The following is a 23,812-nucleotide window of genomic DNA, read 5'->3' on the forward strand; positions in this document are numbered from 1 at the left end:
GTAACCTCTGACTCCTGGGTTTAAGTGGTTCTCCTCCCTCAGCCTCCCAAGTAACTGGAATTATAGGCACGTGCCACCACACCAGGCTAATATTTGTATTTTTAGTAGAGAAGGGTTTCACCATGTTGGTCAGGTGGTCTCGAACTCCTGACCTCAGGTGATCCACCTTCCTTGGCCTCCCAAACTTCTGGGATTACAGGCATGAGCCACCACACCCGGTCATTTTAGGTCTTTTGATACAAATTTTTGTATTATTCTCTAGATAGTTTGTACCAGTGTTCACTCCTACCAGTAGAGATTAGAATTATGTTTATCTTTGAAAGCTTAATTTTTTTCAAAGATCTATATCTATTTATCATATAAAATATATAATATGTTGAATTATATATAATCACATAACAAATATTAAGTTATATATAATCATGTAAAATATATGATATATTAAATTCTGTATAATATATTGAATATAAGTTAACTTACTACATATGTAAATGATCTAAATATATATTTTAAATATGAATTTAACAAAAAAATGGAAATGGAAGGAGAGAGTTAAGACATAACATCAATTACCAAGTTTTGAACCATCTGGGAGTTTTATATGTTGAAATGTTTGGCCATTTCATGTATACATGTATGTATATACGTGGGCATATTTACATTAGGCAATTTGAAAAGGAGTACTTGGTATGATAAGAAAATATGAAATTTAAAAAATATATCATTTGTAGAAATAGGGAGTGTTCTATTTAATTAATCAAGAAATCAGAATGATATCCAAAAATATCAGCTACTCTCCCTTTTCCCTTCACCTTAGGTTTAAATGATGATTGGCAGTCATTGTGTTGAGAAGCTGAAAATTTTATTTTCATGAGTCATAGATGTTGAGACTCCAGTGAACTTTGTATTTTTATTTTCCATAGTGGTTTTCCATGTTATTACCAGGAATATGGTAGCATCACAGGCATTCACTTTTTTGCATAGATTTAAAATGAAGTGGAAAAAATTTCACCCATCCTTTGGAGATGTTTGATAGAAGCTGAACCCACCTCTTCCTTAGTACTGTGTGAAATTGGCTGTGATGTGCTCGTGGTTGAAGGGTATATAGTCAGCAACCCCTGGAAATAAGCAGAGAATAACATGAGGTGACTGTGGTGCATGTAACCACCTCTATTCCCCAAGGGATGCAGTGAGCTAAATGCACTGAACCCACTAAAATTTTTTAAAGGAGTAAAATCATCCTAGAGAGAAACAGACAGTTTGATGATGAAGAGAACATGAAACTGAGATTTAGGGAGTTCTTGTTTCCAGTCTCTGGTCACCACTTCATGGAGTAAGTCTTTGGGTACACTCTTTAAGATGTGCGAGTCTCTTTTTCCTCACATACAAGATTTTGTTAATAATATTTACTCTGAAGAGTTATTTTCAGAATTAGGAATAATGACCGCTGGGTACCTAGTACAGTACCTGACACAGAATAATTGTGCAATAAATGGTGGTTATTGTTAAAATGGCTTATTTAGGCCAAAATTAGGGCATTGAAGGGAGAACCTCCTGTTCCTTTTTGAAGATTTTGTAAGACTTAAGAAAGAGCAGTGGGTGGAGAATTTTTGTCTTTCAGAACAGGAAAGATAGATGATGGCAATATCTGTTACCTTTCAGGTAGCTGGGCAACAGAAGGAATGACAGTTTCAGGCCCAAATATTTTTGTTTCTCAAAGGCCTTTACCATTCTTTCTCCCAGGGAAGAAAAGTAATTGGTAGACATGAGAATATGCCTGATTTAAGTTCCTGGGGCAATTACTTTCTTTTTCTTTTTTTTTTTTTTTGAGATGGAGTCTGGCTCTGTCACCCAGGCTGGAGTGTGCAGTGGCGCAATCTTGGCTCACTGCAAGCTCCACCTTCTGGGTTCACGCTATTCTCCTGCCTCAGCCTCCCGAGTAGCTGGGACTACAGGCACCCACCACCACGCCCGGCTAATTTTTTTGTATTTTTAGTAGAGACGGGGTTTCACCATGTTAGCCAGGATGGTCTCGATCTTCTGACCTCCTGATCTGCCTGCCTTGGCCTCCCAAAGTGAATTACTTTCTTTTTTAAAAAAAATTCTGGGTATTTAAAAAATTTTTAATTTTTCTGGATACATAGTAGGTGTGTACATTTATGGGGTATATAGGATATTTTAATAGAGACGTTTGTTGGGATGAAGGCGATGGGAAAACTAATAATAATGATGATTAGTATTTTTGAATACATGCCATGCAAAAAACATTGTATTAATCATTCTAAGTATATTATTTCCAGTCCTTACAATAACCCAATAAATGATTAATGCAATTTCCATTTTAAAGCTGTGGAAACTGGCTCACAGATTTACTACTAATGTAATGCAGCTATTAAATAAGAGAAAGAGCTTCTAAGCAAGTCCTCTGTGACTCCAAGATCTTTATTATATGCTTTGCTACAAATCCACAAATTCTGACTGGCAAGATTTTGCTAAATACATGATAGACTCTAAGAAAAACATCTCCTCCACTGTAATATTGGATAATGAAGCATCTTTACCAAGCCAAGTGGCCTTGGCTCTAGTGTGACTTTATTTGGCTTTACATGTCTCTGAATGGTGACAGTTAACATCAGGTTAATTAGGTAACATCATGCTTAGACTAAAACCATACAGCAATGCTCTTTAAATTGGGGAATATTTTAATATGTGTGCCAAAGCTTTAACAAATGTTAAGGTTTTGCTGAAGTCTGAGTTTTATTCTTCCCACTTTCTCCTAACTTTTTCAGGGGAAACATGCACCAACATCCATATGCAGGCATTCCTCTCTTTGGAGATTTTTTTAAAAATGAAGGTGAAGCATGAATTTTGAGTGAAACTTTTGTACAAAGCACATTTGTCCTAGAGTTTGGAAACCTGGGTTTGATTATCCACTTTTACCTTCTAGATGCATGCCTTGTACACGACCCTTTAATGTCTCTAAGACTTACTTTCCTTCTCTGTGAAAAGTATTATCGCTGCCTACAGAATTAATCTTTCTCTATGTAATGGTTATATATATATATACAAAATACATATGTATATACATATATAAGCAATCACTGTCTATAGAATTATTGTTTATACACATATGATCTCATAATTATTAAGTGAATGAATGAATAAATTAAATGAAAAAATAATTAAGGAATGTAGCCTTCAGACTATGGAAGATAACGCCTATGCCTTTTCTTCCCTCACCTTCATTCAAAGGTGTTACGCCACTAAGGAACTGCCAGTATGTCTTGTGATTAACATTTTCAGCGATATTGTTGATAGAAGAGACGAGAAGGCCCCAAGATGTCATTGTGGTTTCAAATCTAAAAAAAAAGTTTATATATGATTAACATCTCACTTTAGGTCAGGGAATAAGGGGTAAGATGAAGGGATAGAGACAGTCAATTAATTAATTAGTTAATTAATTTTTTAGAGACAAAGTGTCACTTTGTTACCCAGGCTAGTGGTGAGATCCTAGCTCATGGCAGCCTCGAAATCCTGGACTCAAGCAATCCACCCGCCAGGATAGAGACACTTTAAATGCTTCAGATAAATGCTTCAGACATTTTAAATGATATTCTCTTTTGAGCATGATTTTATCTGATAAAATGATCAGATAAAATCAAATGAGAAAGTGCTTTAACCAGTTTACTATTGATGGGCATTTAGGTTGATTCCATGTCTTTGCTATTGTGAATTGTGCTGCAATGGACATGGATGGAGGCCATTATCCTTAGCAAACTAACACAGGAACAGAAAACCAAATACTGCATGTTCTTACTTATAAGTGGGAGCAAAATGATGAGAACACATGAATATACAGAGGGGAACAACACACACGGGGGCCTATCAGAGGGTACAGGTTGGGAGGAGGGACAGGATCAGGAGAAATAACTAATGGGTAGTAGAATTAATACCTGGGTGATGAAATAATCTGTACAACAAACCCCATGACACAGTTTACCTATGTAACAAACCTGCAAATGTACCCCAAACTTAAAATAAAAGTTGTTAAAAAAAAAAAAAAAAGAGAAAATGGGCCAGGTGCAGTGGCTCATGCCTGTAATCCCAGCACTTTGGGAGGCTGAAGAGGGCAGATTGCTTGAGCCCAGGAGTTCGAGACCAGCCTTGGCAATATGGTGAAACCCCATCTCTAACAAAAATACAAAAATTAGCCAGTCTCATAACCTGATCTCAAAATAAATAAATAAATAAATTTTTTAAAAAGCAAACGTGCAAATGATTAATGAATATGAAATTACTTCACTTAGAATGAAATGAAATGAAAATGAATGGATTTTGAAAACACCTATTAATAATCAAATTAAAAAAATGTAAATTCCCCCAAATGGGTAAATAATTATATGAGTGATGGAATGAATATCCAAGATTAAATATTTGGAAGCCGTGAAAATATTTGTCAGTAATTTTCAGTAACACAGGAAACTACTTATGCAATAATATTAAGTGAAAATATGAGATACAAATTTTACATGAAATATCTGTCTGTCCCATATATATGACTGATCACACCTATTTGTAATATGCATAGAAAAAACCTACAAAAGTTATAAAAAAATTAATAGTTGTGATATGGTGTGTGGACTGTAGATGATTTTTCTTATTTATGCTTTTTCCTTCAAAATTTCTGCTATATGTATTTATTACGTTTATAATCAGAAAAAGAAAAATTAGGTAAAATTAAAGCTAACTTCAGAGAAGCAAAGTACGGTATATTCAGAGGGTTTTAAAATTAAATATTTTTGGGCCAGACGCAGTGGCTCATGCCAGTAATCCCAGCACTTTGAGATGCTGAGGTGGGTGGATCACCTGAGGTCAGGAGTTCGAGACCAGCCTGGCCAACATGCTGAAACCCCATCTCTACTGAAAATACAAAAATTAGCAGGGCATGGTGGCGGGTGCCTATAATCCCAGCTACTCAGGAGGCTGAGGCAGGAGAATCACTTGAACCCGGGAGGTGGGGGTTGCAGTGAGCCGAGATCGCGCCATTGCACTCCAGCCTGGGTGACAAGAGCAAAACTCTGTCTCAAAAAAAAAAAGAAATTAAACAGTTTTGAAGTGCAATTTTTATCCTGAGCTGTCTATGGAAGTTAAGGAAGTTATGGAGTTGTGCAGTAAGCAGCAGACACAATGTGCTCAACAGAACCGGGTGGAATAGACCCCCACGTGGCATCACTCAGTTGTCAATTCCTTAGCCTTTGTCAGTATTCCCTCTTGATATCTTTCTGAAGAATTTGGATCATTTTTTCTTTGAAAAAGAAAAATGCTTTTTTCCTTTCCATGACTTGGCATTTTTCCTCCTCTCCTCCTATAGCTTAGACTTCTCCATGTTTCTTTACTGCTTCCTCTTTTTGCAAACTATAAACATTCCCTAAAAGTTAAATTTCTCCTCTGTGATTTATTCCTGTATTTCCCCCTACCCTGAGAGGGGCATGGAAAGAACATGAGCATCAGATTCAGTCCAACCTGGGTTCTGCTCTCAACTCTATTAGTTACGTGTTATGTGATCTTAGGAATATTATTAACTTCTTGGGGCCTAAGGGTCCTATCTGTAAAATGAGAATAACTAAATATGTCTTATGGTTTTATTGGGTGCATGTATCTGCTACTTACTGCATGGATTCTTGACTTAGGTCATCACCTCTAAGAGATGACTGTCCAATTTTTTCTTTGCCTGTCATGACCTCTTTTCCTAGTACTTCCTCTATGCTTCCAAAAGCCTGCCTTTCTTTTTCTTTCTTTCTCTTTTTTCTTTCTTTCCTTCTTTCTTTCTTTCTTTCTTTCTTTCTTTCTTTCTTTCTTTCTTCTTTCTTTCTTTCTTTCTTTCTTTCTTTCTCTTTCTTTTCTTCTTTCTCTCTCAATTCCTTCCTTCCTTCCTTTTTTTTTTTTTTTTTTTTTTTTTTGAGACAGAGTCTCACTCTGTCTCCCAGGCTGGAGGTGCAGTGGCATGATCTCGGCTCACTGCAACCTCCACCTCCCAGGCTCAAGCAATTTTCCCATCTCAGCCTCCCGGGTAGCTGGGACCACAGGCATGCACCACCATGCCTGGCTAATTTTTGTATTTTTAGTAGGCACGGGGTTTCACCATGTTGGCCAGGCTGGTCTCGAACTCCTAACCTCAAGTGATCCACCCGCCTCAGCCTCCCAAAGTGCTGTAATTACAGGTGTGAGCCACTGTGCCTGGACTATACCTCCAAAAGCCTTCTAAGATTCCTATTTCAAATGCCCACCATTAAACATATCTAAGGAATTTAATCTCTTTCTTTGAAAGATATTCTTCTTGACCCTTTAATCAATAGTTTTGAAGCTTCTTTCTCTTGACCTCTATGTCCCATCACTCACAGAGCCTTGGTGTGGGTCTGTGTATCCCAGAAGAAGTCATCGTCACTTCACAGCTCCATTACTGGAGTCATGTCCTACGTTTTAGCCTTGTCTCCTATTTTCATGACCTAAGCAACATTTTACAAAGTGGATTTTCTTACTCAAAGATTGCAAAATGCAGTCTAGTCTCCTGAACCTGGTATTTCAAGACTTTTACACTGTCAGCCAACCTGGTGTGTCCACCTGGCCTATTCATTGGCCCCAAATTCGTTGCTCAGTCTTATCGCAAATGCTTTGTTCTGGTCATTTCTTTTCTTTTCTTTTCCTTTTTTTTTGAGACAGAGTTTCACTCTTGTTGCCCAGGCTGGAGTGCAATGGCATGATCTCGGCTCACCTCAACCTCCGTCTCCCGGGTTCAAGCGATTCTCCTGCCTCAGCCTCCTGAATAGCTGGGATTACAGGCATGTGCCACCACACCCGGCTAATTTTGTGTTTTTAGTAGAGACGGGGTTTCACCATGTTGGTCAGGCTGGTCTTGAACTCCTGACCTAAAGTGATCCACATGCCTTGGCCTCCCAAAGTGCTGGGATTACAGGCGTGAGCCACCATGCCCGGCCTGTTCTGGCCATTTCTTTTTCTGGACTTACCTCTTCCCACATCTTCCTAAATAGTACCTATTCTTTGTGGTTCAAAGCTACAAAGTCTCTTTTGCCTATTCTACTCTGCGATGGACTTTCGAATCTCCTCTGAATTTTTGTTTTTAAAACTTCATCATACATTGACTTGTATAATTTAAGTTTTCCTGAGAGCCTTACCTATTTATTAGATTGTAAGCTGCTCAATTGGCTATTAAATAAAAATCTGTTATCAAAAGGAAAAAAATTAAGAAAACAGGATGGATTAAAAATGGGAATTCAAATCAGGCCTGGAGAGAATGATGAATGACATTTGTAATACTCACTTGAACATAGGATTTTTGCGCTGTGCTTCTTCTAGGACAACAAGTAACACTGACCCATTTTTCACACTAACATCGATGGTCTCGTTGAAGAGCAGCTCAACCCCCCTCAGCTGGTTATTTATGGTGTATATGACAGTGATGTTAGATGCGGAGGTGGGGCCAGGGCCAGGGTTGCTGGGTAGAGTTGGTTGTACCTCATGATCTGTGAAGGGCAAAGAGGCCACATTTGTCAAAGATTGTGGGGTTTGTATCATAGGTGCAAAATCTCTGTTATTGGCAACTCACCCCAGAAGACATTTCAAGAAAGTAGTGAGTTTCATACCATTTAACAAAGTACTTGGACAACTAGCATAGAATTCCAGCAAAAACTCCATAGCCACCTTGTTAAGGTTGGGACATCACTGGGAAGCAGCCTAAGGGGTTGAGTGAATGTGGTAGTGTTTGGTAGGACTGGGATCAGTTTGCTTGATTTTGGTCTCCACATTCTGCATTGAGATACACAAGAAACTTATTAATCGCTTCTTGTCTTAGGAAGTTCATGCAATGCAAGAGGAATGATGCTTTATGTTAGCATTTTATTAAAAAAAAAAAAAAGAGTTTGAGGAATCCATACCAAACACTAGTAATCTCTGGAGTGATAAGTTTTTATGCAAGACTTCCACTTTCTAAACGCATATTTCTGTAATGTTTGAATTTTAAATGTCTTTCAATTATAGCATAATTGGATAAAATATATTTTTAATTAAAAAGTGATATGCTAGGTTTCCACTCCATCTGATTGTTATGTTGCATGCATTGAGCTTTCATATTTAGATCTTTAAAGCTCGACTTAAATATGAATTCTGTTCTTCTCCGAAGCCTCCCAAACAAAATCAACAACTGGTCACTATTTTTCTTTTTTGCATTTGCACTGTGTGTGGCTTTAACTTCTATTTAATACTTACTCGATTGTCCCAAATATTGTAGTTTTTGTTTACACATCTGTCTTCTGACTTTGCGAAAGGCAGATATGATAAGATATGCATAGTGTTTGATGGTACATTTGTCAAATGAATAAATGAAGCTATATATGTTAGTTGATAGTTGGGACCGTGGAGCTTCTCCTACCTCTAGTATCCCACAAAATGCTTTGCACATAGTAGGAGCTGCATAAATATATGCTGAATGAAGTAGATATGGGGCTGAGTTCTGAGTGCAGGAAGGTATGTCTGTGTGCTAGCACACACTCTTAAGGACTGGGAGTCAGATGTGCTCTGCCCACATGGGAATAATGGACATTACAAGCCTATATACCACTTAACATTGATCCACATGTCATTTCTGGCATAAGTTGCTGCTTTATGACATAAGGAGAGGTGGATGTCTTACCAGGGCTACAAGTGACCTGGGGCACATCTAGGTATGTCTTGCCTTTCAGGGAAGGGAGGATTTGAGCAATGGACATGGGGTTGTGGAATTTCCCCTGCTTAATCTCATCCAGTATCATATCCATAGTCGTCTTGCAGTTCCATTCCTTTTTAGGTGGCTCAGGTGTTACAGAGAGAGCCTGGGACACAAAGACAGAAAGAGAGAGAGGAAGAGAAATTAGGCATAGCTGAGAGTTGGCTCTTACATGTCTTAAGAGATAAACTTGATCACTAATCATTGTGATCACGTAGTCACCCAGAATGCAAAGCCAATGCTATGTAAGGTTTGGAACACATTTGTCTTCAATGCTATGTCCCCACCACTTAGCACAGTGTCTGTCAGACAGTAGACACAGAACTGTGCAATGATCAGATCCAGGGAACACTATTAGGCAGTCATATTTAAGAACGGCTCTTGAATGTAGAGTGAGGGTGAGAGCTGGGCTCCAGAGGGAGCTTTAGCCTAGGATAATCTAGCCACATAAACGGAGTAGACCCCTTGTTTTATGTTGTCATGCGCCCCCTTTGGTGGACTTTTCCCTCACTTTATGCTTGCGTCAGGACTCTCAGAGCCTCCATAACCCTGGCCCAGGATGGACTCATGACCTGGGCTGGGCTGATGGTGGTCACCATCCCCTTGATGACAGTCATTGGTGGACACATGTACTAATCAGAGTCATTCCCTAACATACAATGACATTGGGAGACCGAAAGATTTTTTTTTTCCCTGCTAAGGTTATTCAACTGGGACCACGCAAGTAAACAGTAAGCTGCTAGTGACCATCTTGCTCAGCCACTCTGAAGAAGCCCTGCAGCAGGAAAGAATGAGGAAAATCAGGGCTGGACAATGAAAAAAGAATGGCTCCTGATATCATGATTTGAGCCCTTTATTCTGGTTATTCCTGAAACCACCTAATTCAGCCCTAGACTTCCCAGTGTATGTGAACAGTAAATCCTCATTTTTTTTTTCTTGAGCTAAAAGGATTTGGGTTTCTGCTACTTGCAAAATGAGTCTTGAGTAATACACCAAGCCATTCAGCCATTCACCTATTTTGCTGCATTATCTCTCGCATGAATAAAATAGAAATAATAACTTCTGCTATTGTTGGGGGAGTCATTTGCGGTTCCAAGGGGCTAATGTATAAAAGCATTTCGTGATATGTGATGTGTGATGTGGAAGCTGTCATTATCACCTCCCTTCCTTTACAGTGCTGATTATGGCCACCACAGCATGTTAATAGGCTGAGATTGTTAATGACTGGTTCACCTGAAGATTGGAATAGGAAATGGGAGAAGAGAGAGAGAGGAGTCAGAAGTGGCTGTCTCAGCTAGGGTCAGTATGCACAACTGGGCAGTTGTGACACAGACGACCATCACTGAACCTCAGCATCTATGAAGCATGGCCCTGGACAGAGGCCACTTTACAAGGCAGTTGGTTTAAGGGCATCAGGTGGGTGCTCCTCAGCAACAATATCTGGTCCACTTGTCATATGCACCTCCGAAATTTCACTAAGCAAGATATATTCATTGGGATTACACATCACCAATGATGTGAGAGGATAACACATTAAGTGGTTAGACGTCATTAATAACTGTCCATCAAGAAGTTTATCAGTTCTCTTTTCTTTTCTTTCTTTTTCTTTTCTTTTTTTTTTTTTTTTTTTTGAGATGGAGTCTTGCTGTGACGCCCAGGCTGGAATGCACTGGTGCAATCTCGGCTCACTGCAACCTCCGTCTCCCGGGTTCAAGTGATTCTCCTGCCTCAGCCTCCTGAGCAGCTGGGATTATAGGTGCCTGCCACCACATCTGGCTAATTTTTGTATTTTTAGTAGAGATGGGGTTTCACCATATTGGCCAGGCTGGTCTTGAACTCCTGACCCCAAGTGATCTGCCCGCCTCGGCCTCCCGAAGTGCTGGGATTACAGGTGTGAACCATCACGCCTGGCCTATCAGATCCATTTTCAAAATAAGCGCCTATCAGAGGAAGCTTGAAAGTAATAGGATATTCATGGAAGAAAGATGAGAAGTTCTGGAACAGAGGAAATGCCTCATGAGCGTCTTTGGGTAGGGATGAGCGTGGCCTGGGCCACTGGAAGTGTACTGACTTCTTGGAAGAAGGTGAACAAAGACTGAAAAGGAAGTTTACTAGCATCACTGCTCTGCTGAGACAGATCTTGAACAATTGTTAAGCATGACATTATGCATGCATTTTTTTGCATACCACACTTTATTTCACCTAATTGCAACCTTATTATTATGGGGAAAATAAAATTTGGGGAAATTCAATATTTGTCTGAGATGGTGGCAGGTCTGGGAGTCAAACCTAAACTGTGATAGTTCCAGAGCCCTTTGATTTTCTATATCAGAATATTTTAGATTAGGAAAATATTATATATTAGACACCTATTGATTCCAGATTTCAGGATGCCTAAGTAAGTTCCAGATAGAGGCAGTAAAAAGGGTAGGGAGAGATTATGTATTCTGACAAGAAATCCACATGGCCTGTGGTACTTGGATCTAGACAGGGTCCTGCCTTTTGATAGGAAAAGCTTTAATTCCCAGGTACAGCTTATCAGAGTGTAATTGGCAGGTGATAAAATCCAAACAGAATTCACAAACCAAGTTAGCAAAAGTAAACACTTTTCTGTCCGGTGCTAAATTGAAGCAAGGTTATTTTTAGAGAGTCACACATAAAAAAAAAAATCCCCAAGCCATCTTTTGTATCTCTTCCAGATTGCCTTTTTCTTTCCAAAAAGCTTCTAGACCAGAGCACTGGGAATGCTCTTTTAAAATTCAGCCATGAAAAAAACAGGGTTTTGTTCTATGACAAAGTCTCCCTGACTGTGACATAGAAGTGAACTTTATTTTTATTAGTCACTTCTATACTTGGTCCATTGAAGTGGAAATTATTTTTTTTGCTCTTATGTTTAACATGAACTAATTCTTAGGCTGTTTATATTCTTTTCTAATGTTTAATGTATGAAATCTCAATACTAGTCTCTACTGTTTTCCCCAGGAGACAATTTCTTTCTAATAGTTCGCAACTATGTTAGGTTTAGGGCTGGCATCATCATTCCATGATTCTCCCCTTCCTGGGTTTTCTGAGTTGAAGAGTCCCTGGTCCTATTAATCCCCATAGGACATTTTGAGACATTGGAGCTCAAACTTCTCAGTTGGGATTAGAGGATTCAGCCAGAGATGGCTGCTATTTTTTGATTCTAGTTGGTTATTTCTGTCCACTACCATTGGTGCATCTGTCTTCTATGGAGGCAGCTGCCCTAATCAACTAGAGTAGGGTAGGTTGTTGGATTTGGAACTATGAATACCAAGCACATCTTACAGAATCCAGGCTTGAGAATGCATGCTATTAAAGCATAGAATTGAGTATGGACTTGGCTGACAGATAGATCTGCTTTACCATTTACTATGGGTTTTTGTGAGGCTGGGTCAACTTTAGGTTATTTTCCTTAATCATTTTGAGTATAAACTTGCTATTTTTAGATCAAGGTAAAACACTGAAAAAGAACACTTGGCTGGTAAGATTGCATCAGAAAATTGTATATTTTTACAGGGCCTGCTTTAATATTCTTATTATTTATACATCAAAATTGTAATAGTCTGTAACTATTACAAATTAACTGATCATTATTAATAATGAATTAATATATTTCTTGATTTATTTGTTTCATTTTTTTTCCCAAGGAAGAGAAACGAGTTCATATAGATTTGTTTTCACACTTTACGTAGGAGGTAGGGAGGAATTAACACTTACCTGCATTTTACCAGTAGAGAAACTGAGGCCCAGGCACCACAAAGAATATATCTCAGGTCATACTAGCTGGACTTTCACAGAGATGTTGGTAGAAGCCTGGCCTCTTGGTTCTGCAATCCAGGCTTATTGGCAGGAACCCAACCAAGAGCATCCAGCATGTGTTTACCTGCATGGCGAGGCCAGTACTGTAGATGTCTCCTATGATGCCATTATCTTTGATCTTCATGCTGATTTTCTCCACAATATCCTTTAGTACCTGACCAAACAGGGATCTGTAACCTTCCTCTGAACCTACAGGGATCTTGTTGTACATACAGGTCAGAGCCAAGGTTGCCATTGCTCCTGTGTCTGTGAATGACAGAGGGGATAGGATCACCATAGTCACCATCACAGCAATATGAACAGCTGACATTTATTGTGTGCTTATTATATTCTGGCTCCATGATTTTATTTGCTCCTCAGAACAACCTATAAAATAGTACCTGTAATCATCTCCATTTAAGAGACAAAAAATGGAGGCTCAGAAAAATTGAGTAAGCAGCAGGGCCAAATATCCATTTGAAAGTTGCATAACTTCATTAAGGGTGCTAGTGTTACTGACAACCAGAAGCAAATAAGTCCAAATTTCTGGAGGCAGAGATGCCCCAGAAATGTGTGAGGTCCCAGATGTGAAAGGGGGACCAGTCTGTTCTTAACCGCCAGGGAGGATCCTAGAGCAGTGGTTCACCTGTTTGTCTGACAGAAACTGAAACAAGAGAGGTTGCTGACGGAGCATGCATAAGGGAGTGAAAACCTGAGATAATACTATTGCTTAGAGAGTTGGCAGAGGAGAAAAGGTGACCATGAATGCGGGCTGTGACAGTGGCCCCCACAGAGAAGGATCATTATCCATAGAAGGGGACAGAAGGAGGACATGATGTTGGAGAGGGAAAAGCTTCCATTCACAAGCAGCCATATGCTTGCAGAACAAAGACGCAAGGTGGTCCCTGAGTTTCCATGAAGGGAAACATCATGAGTTAGGGTTCCGAGAGTAGCTGTTTAATGGAGAGAGGATATTTGGACGTAATGAGGAGAAGCATCGAAAAGAATGGAGTGTGGGAGCATCAGTAGTGATTAAAGAGAGGATGCAGAGGAGAACTGAAGCAAGACATTAATATTTAATTTGGGAAGAACTTCTGACTTGAATGACATGACTATTGTTCCCAGCGGAGATTCTGTAGCTGCCAGACATACCAAATATTATCAATTGTCTTCGTTTCTACATAATGCTCCCTCCCCTTCCTTCCTTCATGTACTCCTCAATTCACCTGCCTAACAAATATCTGATAAGTATCTCCCATCCACAGGCACGTTCACGTCCTTAGCTCCTCCTCCATGGAATGCTCTCCTTTCCCACTTCCCTGCCAGCTCCACCATTCAGTGCATGATGCCTCTGATGTTCCCAGCTCGGGGTAGTGGTGACCTACTCACCTACATTGAAGGGAGAGGAGTTGGCCAGCAGGGTCTTGGCAAAGCGGACGGCTATTGGCAAGGTCGCCTCAGAGTTCTTCTGGCACAGTGCCAAGATCGCTAGACTGGGCCCATAGAACGCTGATGCTTCAGTGTTGGGGCCTCGGAAGGGGACAGAGAACCTTCATCAGACTCACATTCACCACGATGAGGACATTTGCAAAGAAGGAAAAGCCAAGCCTTTGAAAAGGAAATTGCTAGAAAACCTGCCCCCAAAGAGAGACACAGCATAGGCAAAGAGCAATTTCAGTGTTTTTCAAAAGCATGTCATCAGGCATCTGCAAAGAATAAAAGGGATGACTGTGTCTTCAGACAGGCGATGGCTGGACAAGCTTGTGTCTTTGGGATCATGACCTTTTCTAGTTCATTTTGGATTGGAAATGAATCTTTCCGTTGTGTGATTACCAGAAGGACCAGAGTGAAGGATACATTGTGTCTCTTCCCTAACTTTCCTTTCTCTCCACCCCCACCCTTTTCCTTTCTGGGTTTAAAATTCTTAGGAAAAACCATGTGCCTGACTCTTTTCTCCCTTCCAGTCAGGTCTTACTGGAAGGTGCCCAGTTCTCCATTTGTCTTTGTAGACGGGATACTTTATCCCCAGCGTCTCGGCAGGAGGAGGTGAGCGCCATGATGACGAGGCCAAGCTGCCCAATGGTTAGATCTGCAGAGAAGAGAACACAACAGTTAGACAGAGACATCCTCAGGGGACAGCTCTCCAGGAGCCAGTGATGAGTTCTCTGCTTTTTATCTAGAGCATTTTGACTTTTTAATAATATGAGCAGTTCTTTGATCTGTCTTTCCAAAGAAAAAAATGTGGAAGAATACGTAAGGGAATATTTAATATAGTGGCCTCTGTGTAACTTGATGACTCTAGTATTTGATATTTGAGAATCCCTGGTATATGATTAGAAAAGCAGCAAAATACTCGTAGATTTATATACAGAAATTTACAGTTACAAAATAATTTAAACTTTATCTAACTTGAGCCTGCAGGCAGCTCCTGGGAGATAGGCAGAACAGAGATTTTATCATTATTATCATTGCTATTAGTAGTAGTAGGGTTATTGTTATTAGAATCATCTGCAAGGTGAGGCTGAGCAGTATCCAGTGACTGGTCTCAGATCCCAGAGTTATGACGTGGCAGAGCCAGAACCAGAAGGCTGCTCTTCCGACGTCTAGTCCAGAGCTCTCCCTGCTTTACTGACCTCCTCCATGAATGCTCTGACTTCACACGTGTTTCTTTCCAGGTACCTTCCAGGTATGTAGGGAAAGGTGTTTGGGTAGTTTATTTACAGTCAGAGGCAGCATTGGGGTGGGAAGGACACTGAGTTGGGATCTGGAGGTGGTGTGAGATGTGTGAGATTCAGGGAGAGTGCCAGCGGCTCAGATGTCTCACCGTCGGTGTCGCTGGACATGAGCTGGTAAGTCAGGAGCTTTTGGGCCTTCAAGTTGTAGGCTCCAGCCAGATTCATGGCAATCAGGATGCTGGGGTTTGGGTAGGCTGATGAAGTCACCGAGTTCTCCATGAGTACTTGTATTCCATTGACCAAGGGCTCCTGTGCTGAGGGAACGGCTGACAAGAGGAAAGCCATTTACTTACCTTCTGACCCTCATTCCTTCTCAAAAACATTATCCCTGTGTCTTTGATTTTTTTGTTTGTTTGTTTGTTTTTTGTTTTGTTTTGTTTTTGAGATAGTGTCACTCTTGTTGCCCAGGCTAGAGTGCAATGGCACAATCTCGGCTCACTGCAACCTCCGCCTCCCAGGTTCAAGTGATTCTCCTGCCTCAGCTTCCTGAGTAGCTGGGATTACAAGCACGCACCACCACGCCTGGCTAATTTTTGTATTTTTAGTAGAGATGGGGTTTCACCATGTTGGCCAGGGCAGTCTCGAATTTCTGACCTCAGGTAATCCACCCTTCTTGGCCTCCCAAAGTGCTGGGATTACAGGCGTGAGCCACCTCGCCTGGCCGTCTTTGATGCCTTTTAGGAGAACACTTGGTTAGCATTAGTATCGTAAATGACTAAAGAGAAATGGAGAAAATGCTGAGATTTTACTTTTGAGGATAATTAGTTTCTACATCTTCTCAAATAATCCATATCCTTAAGAAAATGATTTTTAAATTTAGTAACTTCAAGCAATATGGCTCATGACATTTCTCGTAGTTTCTATCACTTTCCTGGAAATCACTGATTTCCTTGCATTCATTTTTTCTCTCACTCTTTCATGAAGAATATTAAAGATTTGGGATATAATTTATCTTCAGTGAGTACCAAAATCTCTCACTACTATGTAGTGGTGTCTGGTCACAATAGCCACTAAGTGTCTGTCTTTGTACCATCAACCATTATTCCTGCAGTAGTACTCTCATCTCTATTATTTTTATTTATTGATTTTTTGAGACGGGGTGCTGCTGTGTCATCTAGGCTGGAGTGCAGTGGTGTGATCATAGCTCACTGCAGCCTCGACCTCCTGGGCTCAAGCAATTCTCCTACTTCAGCTTTCTGAGTAGCTGGGACCACAGGTGCATGCCACTGCGCCCAGCTAATTTTTTATTTTTATCTATTTTTTTTTTTTTTTTTTTGTAGAGATGGAGTCTCACCATGTTGCCCAGGCTGGTCTTGAACTCTTGGGCTCAAGCAATCCTCCTGCCTCAGTCTCCCAAAGTGTTGGGATTACAGGTGTGAACCACTGCACCTGGCCCCATCTCTCTTAATAAAAAACGTATAGACTTGCCTCTCAAAGAACTTACGCTATTAAGTCAGGAAAGATGAACAGCACACAGTCACACTCAGACTTACCCGTTTTGGAATTCCTATAGTGATTGCTATTTTCAACCACTTTCTCATCAGCAGAGCTCAGTGTCAGAGGTCACAGCCCCTTCCCCAGGGCAACTGCTTCCCTGACCTCCTTGGAAAAACATCATACTCACAGCATGAACTCCGGGTCTGGGTACTAGTCCCAGCCGTAGCCCAGAGAAGGCTCAGGAGGTAGAGAGCAAACCAGGCCATTTCACTCTCCTGTCTACGTCTCTCATCCACAGGTACCGCGATTTGCAAGTGGAATATTTCTTTACCTTCTCTTATATGTGCTTCCCTTTGTTGAATAATCTGTCCCCAACCCAGCCTCTCCTAACTGCCCCTGTGCTGACCTCTCCTTTTCTGATACAAGTAAGTAAATTTTCATTTGCTTATCTAAGTTTGCCGACTATAGACCCTCCAAGGTGTCTGAAGGTGACTTCTAGGTTACACAGTCATATGAGAAACCTGGGGCTGGGTATGCAGTGAAGGCAATGTTGAGAAAATGTCCTTTACCAAAGGCCTGGGTCAGACATCAGGAAGTTTGGATAATGTGCTAGTATCAACAAGACTTCTTCTAGCCCTTCCTGTATCCAATCAGTTACCAGGCTGCTTTTTAGTAACTACTTCACTGGGATTTAGGCCATTCATAGGCATCAGCTCATTTTATGATCCTAGGCATCTGCTTTACAGCATGCCCTTTTAGGCTCTCAGGCAGGGATCTGCCAGGTGACATCTGGCTTTATGAAATTAATGATGTCTACCTGGACCTGGATTCTAGCCTAGACTCTTTGAAGTTGTTTGACTTTAGGCAAGAAATGGACCTTGGTTTCCCAGAAATGGTTTCGTTTGATTTCTCTTTCCTTATCTGGAGATAAAAGCCATCTTAAACACCCAAAGCTTTCAGATATTATCTTTTAAAGTAAGTAATTAGAAAATGTGAGATCCATTAAGTATACGTATTTCAGATGTGTAGCTATATTATAATGCAAATTATACTTCTTTTTAAGGGAGAACTGAAAATGGTATCTTGAAATTATAAAGAAAGGAGCTTTTTTTTTTTTTTTCCTGCCTGTAAAGTAGCTCATTTGAAGGGGAAATTCTCCAGTGGCGCCCATCTTAGCATAAAAGTCAAAGCCCTTTTCATGACCTACAAGGCCTTAGAAGATCTGGCTCCTGGTTTCCTTTCTGACCTCAGCTCCAGGCGTTTTCCCCTTTGCTCACACTGCTCCCATCACACAGAACTTCTTGTGCCCCTTGGACATATCAGCTACCTTTGCACATGATGTCCCCTGAGCCCAGGACCCTCTTCTTTTAAATAGCCTCATGGTGGCTTCCTCACATCCTTCATGTCTCTGCTCAGAGGTAAGCTTTTAGAGACGCCTTCCCAGGCCGCCCTACATAAGATCCTATATCCTCACCTCCACTGACACCCCTCATGCCCCTCGCCTGCTATAACTCATCGCCCTCTGTCGCACTAAGTGTGTGGTTGTTTATCATTTGTTTATCTCCCTACTAGAATGTCTGCTCCACGAGGGAGGGGCTTTGTCTCCTTGGCTCACTGCTCTATCCTTAGCCCTTACAACACTACCTAGCTCACAGTAGAAATAAAATACTTTTTGAATGAGTGAATTAATGAGCAAATGTAAGACATGGGTAATAAAGCATTTTTCCCCCTTGGGAAACATGGGTGAGTTTTGTGAGATGAGAGCACAGGGTATGTATTGGGGTGTGCTGGACAACTTCTAACATGGCCCTGTGTTTTCACCTCCCAGTATTCATGCCTTGTGTAGTCCTCTTCCCTAGAGTGTGGGCTGGCCTGGGGCCACATTCTATTATAATGAACATAATGCAGCAAAGGTGATGGGACGTGGTTGCAAAAGACCGATTTCCCTCTTGCTTGCCTTCTCTCTCTTGCCCTTCTTGCTCTCCTGAAGGCAGCTGCCAAGCGTGAGCTGCCTTATGGAGAAGCCCACATATGGCCCCTGAGAGTAGCCTCCAGCCAATATCCAGGGAGGAAAGAACCCTTCCCCAGTGAGCTTTGAGATGAAGGCAGCCTCAGCTGACATCTTGATTGCAGCCCTGGGAGAGACCCTTCTAAGCCAGAGGACCCATGTAAATCCTCCCTGGATTCTTGACCCACAGAAACTGTGGGATAATAAATGTTGTCTTAGGCCCCTAAGTTTTAGAGTCACTTGTTATGCAGCAATATATATCCAATACATGGCATATGGTGGAAGATGAGGCTGGAAAGACAGTTGGCATCTACTTGGTGGAGAGCCTTGTATGCTGTGTGAAGGAGTAGGAGGCAGAATAATGGCACTGCCTACACACCGCCAAATGCCCATGCCCTAATCCCTGGAACTTGTGAACATGTTACATGGGTTATATGGCCAGGAAGAATTAAAGATGCACATGGAATTAAGGTGGCTAATGAGCTGACTTTAAGAGAGGAAGGTTAGCTTGGATCGTCTGGGTGGGCTCAACATCATCACAGAGGTCCTTGTTAGTGGCAGAGGAAGGCAAGAGCGTTAGAGTCAGAAAAGCAAATGTGATGTTAGAGGCAGAAGTCAGAATGATGCAATTGCTGGCTTTGTAGGTGTATAGGGGCCATGAGCCATGCAACGTGGGCAGCCTCCAGAAGCTGGAAAAGGCAAGGAAATGGATTCTTCTTTACAAGCTCTGTTACTAGGGCAGCCCTACGGAAATAGCTGGGAAGGCTCCTTATTTTCTTAAACCGTTGCTTCCCCTTAGCCTTTTTATCTATAGGTGCCACTGCTTAAAGAGCTCCAGATTGCCCAGGATGCTGCAGGAGCTTCATGATCCCTTGCCAAATACCAGAGGAAGATAAGACCTGCATGAGACTGGTGCAAACCAGAACCGGCAACCCCTAGTTACTTTTAGATCATTAACATATCATTATAATACTAGATTCCTCTCCCTTAAAAGAAAATTGCTGCCATTTTGTGTACATGCGGGGTATGAAGAAGTATGTCTGGGGACTGCGCCTGCGTGTTTGGAACTCCACCCTCGGCCTGCTTACATACCTCCCCGCCCCATGTCTAACTCTTGAAAATTCCCCCGCTTCCCATTGCTTAAGGAGAAGGCGTCTTTAGAGCAAAAGCTCCCTTTCTCCATTCCCTGGCCAGTGAATACAACCCAATTGCTTTTGTCCAATTGCATGTTCCTTCCTTGTGACCCATACAAAGTAGGGAAAGAACTTGGTTTACTGGTGCCACCTCTAGAAGGAACACAGCTCCTTCAACACCTTGATTTTAGCCCAGTGAGACTCTGACCTCCAGAACTGTGAGATGATAAATTTGTCTTAAATAACAAAATTTGTGGTAATCTGTTGCAGCAACAATAAGAATCTAATACAGGATTATGAGTACAGTATGGTGCTGACTTTGGGTTCCAGAGCCTGCTCCTGATCGTCCTGAGATGATCCACACACCCTTGGCCTGCCAGCTCTTTAACCACTCACTTCCTTGTGTTATAAATTACCATTTACAACCAGGACTGCTGCAAGATTGATCATGACACAATTGTTGCAGTTAGTAAATAATTCCCAGAACAGGAACCACACAGGCCGTACATTTCTTAACAGGGATATTTTGACAGTCCTTGGTTAACTATTGACTGGGATGATGTGTTCATTTATTTCCTTGTTTCTCCTGTGCCTAATATTTTGGTATCAAAGCACCTAGACTCTCTGGACATAAGTAAGGTTTATTTGTGGTGATTATTCTTTGCTGTGGCAGCAAAAGGAAGTTCTTCTCTTCAGACTCAGTTCAGGTTCTGTAATAGTCTCAAGCTGTAGGAGCTTCTTGTAAGGCAAGTGTGGCCAATCAGGTTTCTTATTTTTATTTTTATTTTTATGTTTTTCTGAGATGGAGTCTGGCTGTGTTGCCCAGGCTGGGGTACAGTGCTGTGATCTCAGCTCACTGCAACCTCCGCCTCCCGGGTTCAAGTGATTCTCCTGCCTCAGCCTCCTGAGTAGCTGGGATTACAATTGCCTGCCACCACACCTGGCTAATTTTTGTATTTTTAGTAGCAACGGGGTTTCACCATGTTGGCCAGGCCGGTCTCAAACTCTTAACCTCAGTTGATCTGCCCGCCTTGGCCTCCCAAAGTACTGGGATTACAGGCATGAACCACCGTGCCTGTCCTCAGAACTGGGTTTCACGGGCCGATGTTAGTGGAACCCTAAGGAGTGTTATTTCATGTCTACTTCTGAGATTAAAGGCATTTATATCAGACAGCAATGTTACTACATTATACTTTTTTTTTTTTTTTTTTGAGACAGAGTCTAGCTCTGTTGCCCAGGCTGGAGTGCAGTGGCGCATTCTCGGCTCACTGCAACCTCTGCCTCCCAGATTCAAGTGATTCTCCTGCCGCAGCCTCCCGAGTAGCTGGGACTACAGGCGCACGCCAACACACCTTGCTAATTTTTGCATTTTTAGTAGAGACGAGGTTTCACCATGTTGGCCAGGATTGTCTCGATCTCCTGACCTCGTGATCCACCTGCCTCAGCCTCCCAATGTGCTGGGATTACAGGCGTGAGCCACTGCGTCCAGCCTACATTATACTTTAAGACCTCTAGCTGGGAGAAACTCGGCTCTCTCTGTTAGAAATAAAGGCTAGTAGTGCTAATTGCTAGTATGCAATTCTGACATTTTGCATATTTCTCACCTGAAACCAGTATCCTTCAATTTCACATAGCTTGTATAGGCTACAAACAGATCTGAGCACTAACAGCACCAGGGATCCTGGAAGGGTAACATGCCTCCCAGCTTCTCTAACTTAGCTTTATTATTATTATTATTTATTTTATTGTTAATATTTGTGGGTACACAGTAGGTGTACATATTTTCTAACTTGGCTTTAAAGATGAGACACAGACCCAAGGGATAGAATCCATTTCTGTCCACTCATGAGTGTCATGTGTTACACCCAGTTAATGAAGACCAGGGCAGAGTTGAACCTGAGCATTGAGTATCAATAGCAGAAAGCAGTATGTTGGAAGAGGGTTGAATCTCTGACTGTGAAGCAGTGTCACTGGTGAAGGAGAGGAAGCTAGGATGATCATGAAGAAAACACAGGAGTAATGAGGAAGACGTTATTAAAACAATTTAACTGGCCGGGCACGGTGGCCCATGCCTGTAATCCCAGCACTTTGGGAGGCCAAGGCGGGTGGATCACCTGAGGTTAAGAGTTCAAGACCAGCCTGGCCAACATGGAGAAACCCCGTCTGTACTAAAAATACAAAATTAGCTGGGCATGGTGGTGCATGCCTGTAATCCCAGTTACTCAGGAGGCTGAGGCAGGAGAATCACTTGAACCCAGGAGGTGGAGGTTGTGGTGAGCTGAGATCACACCATTGCACTCCAGCCTGGACAACAAGAGCGGAACTCCATCTCAAAAAAAAAAAAATAATAAAAATTTTTAACTAATTCTACCTGAAGGCATTTTTCTTATAAAAATTATTTTAAACTTTTACTTTAAGTTCAGGTATACATATGCAGGTTTATTATGTAGATAAACCCATGACATAGGGGTTTGTTTTCCAGATTATTTCATCACCCCAGGCATTAAGCCTAGTATCCGTTAGTTATTTTTCCTGATCCTCTCCCTCCTCCCCACCCTTCACCCTCTCATAGGCCCTAGTGTGTGTTGTTCCCCTCTATGTGTCCATGTGTTCTCATCATTTAGTTCCCACTTATAAGTGAGAATATGCAGTATTTGATTTTCTGTTCCTGTATTAGTTTGCTAAGGATAATGGCCTCTGGCTCCATCCATGTTCCTGAAAAGGATATGATCTCATTTTTTATGGCTGCATAGTATTCCATCGTGTATATGTACTGTATTTTCTTTAAAAGTCTATCATTGATGGACATTTAGGTTGATTCCATATTTTTGCTATTGTGAATAGTGCTGCAATACACATCCACGTGGTTTATATTAGATTTAGATGTAGAATGATTTATAGTCCTTTGGGTATATACCCAGTAATGAGATTGCTGGGTTGAATGATAGTTCTGTTTTTAGCTCTTTGAGCAGTCTCCACGCTGCTTTCCCCAGTGGTTGAACTAATTTACACTCCTACCAACAGTGTATGTGTTTCTTTTTCTCCGTAACCTCGCCAGCATCTGTTATTTTCTGACTTTTTCATAGTAGCCATTGTGACTGGTGTGGCATGGTGTCTCATTGTGGTTTTTATTTGCAGGAAATTATTTTAAATGGGTTACTTTACGCTTTACATAAAGTACCTTTTGCCCTTTGGTATCTTAAGTGTCCTTCTGGTTTCTGACTGTACTGCATGTAGCCCAGGTACTCAGTATAAGTACAAGCTCGTGCTGCCTTGATGTGATTCAACTTTTTTCCTTTAAGATGTGACTTCTTAGCATGACAAAAATTGATTAGAAAAATGAAAAAGGAAAAAAGTGAATTCTGTGGAAATGAACATTATAAGTGACTTTTTTGCATATGTATTTTGATGATATGAATATCGGGGTGATTTTATGGGGAAATAAAGGGAAAATAAATGTAAAAGAAGAATAAGTGGGACCCAAGGGAGACAGCTGGAGGCAGGGGATGAGATTGTTTCTCAAACTACGGGTGGACCTTTTATGTATATGCCTCACGTTTCCCCCTTTCTTCTGAGCAACATGTTTTTTTTACCCACTACCTGTATGAAATCAGTGTGACCAATGGGTTCCTCTCTTGCATCTGGGCCTCGGAGAGCTCAGTCTCTCACAGACTTTCTGCTTGATCTCATTGGTTGTTGCTGCAACATTAGACCTAGAACCTTATCCCCATTTTACCCAGTTGCCCAATGCCACTGAGATAGTAGGAGAACCTTGAGTAGAACGCTGCTTATTAGACATGTGGTCTCATTTCTTTTCACTTCAGTTCTTTCTTAGGTGGACTTTCCTGTAATAAATTTTAAAATCCTTTCAGAATGAACTAATTAGAACATGCTCTTTTTG

General features: G+C 41.2%; 1 protein-coding gene across 1 annotated transcript; it reads right to left on the reverse strand.

Moving 5' to 3' along the window:
* Positions 1 to 845: 845 nt before the first annotated feature.
* Positions 846 to 17,082, reverse strand: CBLIF (cobalamin binding intrinsic factor). The gene is made up of 9 exons (XM_055294002.1): positions 16,958 to 17,082; positions 15,423 to 15,599; positions 14,574 to 14,687; positions 13,988 to 14,128; positions 12,684 to 12,865; positions 8,708 to 8,885; positions 7,340 to 7,541; positions 3,241 to 3,359; positions 846 to 1,118 (listed from the first exon to the last, which is right to left on the reverse strand). Exons 1-9 carry the CDS (start codon positions 17,034 to 17,036, stop codon positions 1,057 to 1,059), a joined length of 1,254 nt encoding a protein of 417 aa, XP_055149977.1. The 5' UTR covers positions 17,037 to 17,082; the 3' UTR covers positions 846 to 1,056.
* Between the last annotated feature and the right edge of the window lie 6,730 nt (positions 17,083 to 23,812).

Source organism: Symphalangus syndactylus, chromosome 1, assembly GCF_028878055.3.
Source record: "Symphalangus syndactylus isolate Jambi chromosome 1, NHGRI_mSymSyn1-v2.1_pri, whole genome shotgun sequence".
Lineage (NCBI taxonomy): Eukaryota > Metazoa > Chordata > Mammalia > Primates > Hylobatidae > Symphalangus > Symphalangus syndactylus.

Bases quoted from the DNA above. Each gene is read 5' to 3' on its own strand.
- CBLIF (XM_055294002.1), bottom strand. From the start codon at position 17,036: ATGGCCTGGTTTGCTCTCTACCTCCTGAGCCTTCTCTGGGCTACGGCT. The intron at 14,688-15,422 runs GTGAGACATCTG...TCTTCTCTGCAG, and splicing joins CATGTCCAGCGACACCGACG to ATCTAACCATTGGGCAGCTT. The intron at 3,360-7,339 runs GTGAGTATTACA...CTTTTTTTTTAG, and splicing joins CGCAAAAATCCTATGTTCAA to ATTTGAAACCACAATGACAT.